This window comes from Condylura cristata, unplaced genomic scaffold, assembly GCF_000260355.1.
Source record: "Condylura cristata isolate star-nosed mole 26May11 unplaced genomic scaffold, ConCri1.0 scaffold00009, whole genome shotgun sequence".
Lineage (NCBI taxonomy): Eukaryota > Metazoa > Chordata > Mammalia > Eulipotyphla > Talpidae > Condylura > Condylura cristata.
Window position 1 is genome coordinate 6089219 of NW_004567110.1, and position 4214 is coordinate 6093432.

The 4214-nt window shown below is 60.5% G+C and overlaps 1 protein-coding gene across 1 annotated transcript in view; it reads left to right on the forward strand.

The window, feature by feature from the left end:
- KCNQ3 (potassium channel, voltage gated KQT-like subfamily Q, member 3) overlaps positions 1–4214 on the forward strand; it is a gene marked incomplete at its 5' end in the record, with an annotated part of 219189 nt that overhangs the window by 180676 nt on the left and 34299 nt on the right. Inside the window, 3 exons of the mRNA XM_004679586.2 lie at positions 2246–2401; positions 3241–3351; positions 4110–4205. Of these exons, the coding sequence (XP_004679643.1) occupies positions 2246–2401; positions 3241–3351; positions 4110–4205 (363 nt within the window). The remainder of the gene's footprint in view (positions 1–2245; positions 2402–3240; positions 3352–4109; positions 4206–4214) is intronic.

A 4214-nucleotide genomic window follows, 5' to 3' on the forward strand; every position in this document is an offset into this window, starting at 1 on the left:
CCCCTGTCCCTTTCTCCTCCCGTGCCCCCCAGCCAGTCTCCCCGCCGGACAGCGGGCAGCCCCTCTGCTCTCCCGACTGTGGGGGGGCAGGGGAGCCTTGGGCGTGCACGGCCCTGGATATCAGAGGGGCCAGAGCGTCTGGTGGACATGGTGCAGAGTCCGAATTCCCTTGCCTGCCCTTTACATGACTGCAAAGCTGGGGTGGAGCACATTTTTGCTGCTCATCAGCGGCCACTGGGCTGCCCCTAATAGCTCTGCCCAGCCCGTTTCTCTGGGCATGCATGAACCACTGCTTCTTTGCTTAAGCACCAGGGGGAGCTTCTGACTTGCACATGACAGGCATCAACTATGAGGACTCTGGGGCCACAGAGCCCCTTCCGCCGGGTGAGGGGCCCAGCCCCTCCCAGGGAAGGACTGTCCAGTGCGCCTTGCCCATCCGGCCCTGCAGGGCAGACCCTCGCCCTCACCCCGCCGAGGGCTGCTGCTAAGTGTCCAGCCCTCCGGCCCAGCCTCTCTGCTGAGTGAACTCACACAGGGCCGTGCTAGTGTTGCCTCCAGAGCCGGAGCCGTGAAGCGTCTGTGGGAAGCAGCGAAAGCACAAGAGAGCTGGAGAGGAAGTTGCCTCCGGCCGCGGAGTGAAGCCATCATGGCGATGACTCAGGACTCGGTGCTCGAGACGGTCCCCTGGGCATGGACAGTGCAGACAGGGAGGCCGACGTGGGTGGGGCCGGACGGGGGCAGAGGCCGCCCTACCGGGGCCACTCTGTGGCCGCAGAAGGGCAATGACTGGCCAAAGAGCTCGGAGATGAAGTCCAGGAGATGGACGGCGTTGTGCCCAGGGTGACTCAGCGGGGGAGACAGCTCGTCCCGACCCAGCTCGTCCCCTGACAGCCACCCCAGCCGACTGCTGAACCTTGAAAGGTCGCCCTGGTGGGACGGGAGACACAGGCGAGCCCGGGCCGTGGCAGGGGCTGTGGCAGGGGCCGTGGCAGGGGCCGTGGCAGGGGCTGTGGCAGGGGCCGGAGGATCTTTGCCCCGTTTGCGCACCGTTAACTCTTGCTCTGGCTTCTGTAAATCAACCTGCTCTTGTTTACTTATCTGTACACCCGCGTCTCAGATGATAATGGCCATGAGGTCATAGATTCTAGGTGTTACATACGCTCGTTTTAAATATGATGGAAATTAGGGTCCTCCTTGGTGGGGCAACAGGTTAAGACACAGCCTTGCATGCTGGCAGCAGCCGCTTCAGTACGAGTTTGATCCCTGCCCCGGAGGTGACCCCAGGGCGCGGCAGACCTCTCCTGACCGCCCACTGCTCCCCTCAGCAGTGTACTTCGTCAGTCGGCCTGTTTTGCTCCCCACTCTGTCTCTGGTGAATCCTCTAACAGCCCCTAAATCTCTGGCCTGTACCCCAGTTCTGCATGCATAAATATATAAATCTTTTAAAAAATATGGTGGAAATCAACATGTGACTAATATAAAATTGTCTGCATTTCACCGGTGTTGCTCACAGCACTTTCTGGGACTCCCTCGTCCTGTCCTCTCATTTAAAAAAAAAAAAAAATGGGGGGCCCTCCCTGGTGGCGCAGTAGGCTAAAGTGCAGCCCTGCAAGCTAGCTGCAATAGCTTCGGTGTAAGTTCCATCCCCAACCCAGAGGTGACCCACATGGTGCGACAGACCCCACCTCACCCGCCCGCTGCTCCCCTCAGCAGTGTACTTCATCAGTCACCCTGTTCTGCTCCCCACTCTGTCTCTGGTGGGTCCTCCCACCAACTCTGCCCAGCACCCCAGTTCTGTATGCACAAATAAATAAATCTTTAAAAAAAAAAGACGGAAGCTTGGAGGTTGGAAGGAGGCCCACCTGTCCAGGAAGCAGGCAGGTAAGTGGCAGGGCTGGGTCCCATCCACAGCTCTGCCCACTGCGCCCTGACCCCGACGCCTTCCCAGCAGCTGACGCCGTGCCCGCCTGCCCTCCTCGTGGACTCTCGTCTCAGGGCAGTGGCCTGACCCATTGTCCCCGCCATCTCGCCCAAGGTCCCTGTGACTTGTGACATCAAGACTGCCCTGAGGCCACCGTGGCCTCGTCCCGTCAGTGCAGGGAGGTGGCTGTCTGACCGACCCTGGCTACGTGCTGGAGGCGAGGCTCAGAGAGGCCGAGTAACTTGCCCGCGGCCACAGAGCGGGTGAGCTTGGCTCCAGCTGCCGCTCCCGTTGACCGGCCCCTGGCCTCTGCTTGTCTCCCAGGAGCTGATCACTGCCTGGTACATTGGCTTCCTGACGCTCATCCTGTCTTCGTTTCTTGTCTACCTGGTGGAGAAAGACGTGCCGGAGGTGGATGCACAAGGAGAAGAGATGAAGGAGGAGTTTGAGACGTATGCAGACGCCCTTTGGTGGGGCCTGGTGAGTTCTGCACCATCAAGCCTACCCAGAGGGGCGCGTGTGGCGGGTGTGGCATCGTCGCCTGCTGCACTCTGCAGCCACAGGTGTGAGCAGGGTCTCTTCCATTCCTGCCCCTGGCAGCCCCCACCCCTGCCTGGCATGCCCTGGAACAGGATTTTCTAGACTTCTTTTTACGAAGTCAGGGCACAGAGCAGTCTGGCCCAGGGTGGCCCACAGCCCGTGGTCAGCCAGGCCGAGCTGTGTGAACAGATGCAGTGACAGGGACGTGTGGGCACACGGACACCTAGAGATGCACAGCCCCGTCTCCCAGGGCCAGGTGGCCCTGAGCTAGACTTACCGAAGACTCCTTTGCTCCAGAACATAGCACGGAGCACCGCGCAGGTACATTTGCGACCCACGGAACTCCTGTGATTGTCCCCTCCCTAAAAGCTGAGGGGAAACTGAGGCATGAAAAGGTTTAATAACTAATTAAAGGAAGGTCTCTGGGGCCTGCTAGGGGACATCACACTCAACAGTGCTGACGTCACCTGCTGCGTCCACACGTACACGTGCATTGATAACCCACCGTGCAGACGGCAGGAGAGCAGGGGTCACAGAGTGTGTACACACGTACACAGGTTTGCAGTTGGAGTCATTTGTTGATTGGCTGCAGGTAGGAAATCCTTGCCTCAGAGGCAGGCGTGGCCGCAGGCCACCATGTATGGCCCGGGGACCCTTCCCCCGCAGGAGCCTGTCTCGAGGGGAGCAGCAGCAGGGCAGCACAGTTGCAGGTGGAGGTCTGTTGCCATGTGTCCGCCTCCCCTCTCCCGGGAGGCCCATGCTGTGCGCTTCTCTCCTAGATCACGCTGGCCACCATTGGCTACGGAGACAAGACCCCCAAAACCTGGGAAGGCCGTCTGATCGCAGCCACCTTTTCCTTAATCGGCGTCTCCTTCTTCGCCCTCCCAGCCGTAAGTACTGTCCACCCGCCCCCGGGTGACACGCAGGACCCCTCGCTGCCGGCCTGGCCCACTCCCAGCCGCACGTCCATCCTTTCACGTCCTAACCTCCAGCTCTGGCAGCTCGATGGCCGCCCTCCCCGCAGGGACTCCTGCCGCTCTCCCATCGCTGTGCGGCTGCCTGGACCAGGAGCCGAACCTCCAGCGTCTGCCCGCCAGGTGCAGTTTCAACGCCGCCTTCCTTGGCTGAGTCCGTCACACGCTCCTCAGGGCTTACCTCTCTCTGCAAAGGCCTGTCCGGCCTGCGTGTGCTGCCCCTCTGGGAGCAGACCTGGAAATCAACAGCACAGATCATAATTCTGGGTAGTTCCAGTTGTAATGAAAGTCTCAGGTGACAGCTCAGGCAGCCGCTCTATTTAAAAAACCCCACTAACATTCACTGGACATCACTCTGTGACGGATCCCGTGTTAGGTTCTTCCTTCCTGCATGTGAGCTGGCCCTAGTGCCCAACTTCCCAATGGCAGAAGCGGCGGCCCAGACGAGGCCCCTGGGCTCTGACCGCAGGGGAGCCTTTCTCACCGCATGGCTCCAGTTACCTGCCTCCTAGGAGCAAAGGAAGGGGTCTCGCCCTTCTCTCCTTGTTCAGGGGAGACTCTGGTATAAATCTGGGTCCATGCCGGGCTTCACTTCCCACTCCCGTGGGCCCCTGGAGTGGGGTGGGGTGCTGGGGAAGTCAGCATGGGCTGACGTCTACCACCTCCCCCTGCAGGGCATCCTGGGGTCTGGGCTGGCTCTCAAAGTGCAGGAGCAGCACCGTCAGAAGCACTTCGAGAAACGGAGGAAGCCGGCTGCGGAGCTCATTCAGGTGTGGTGC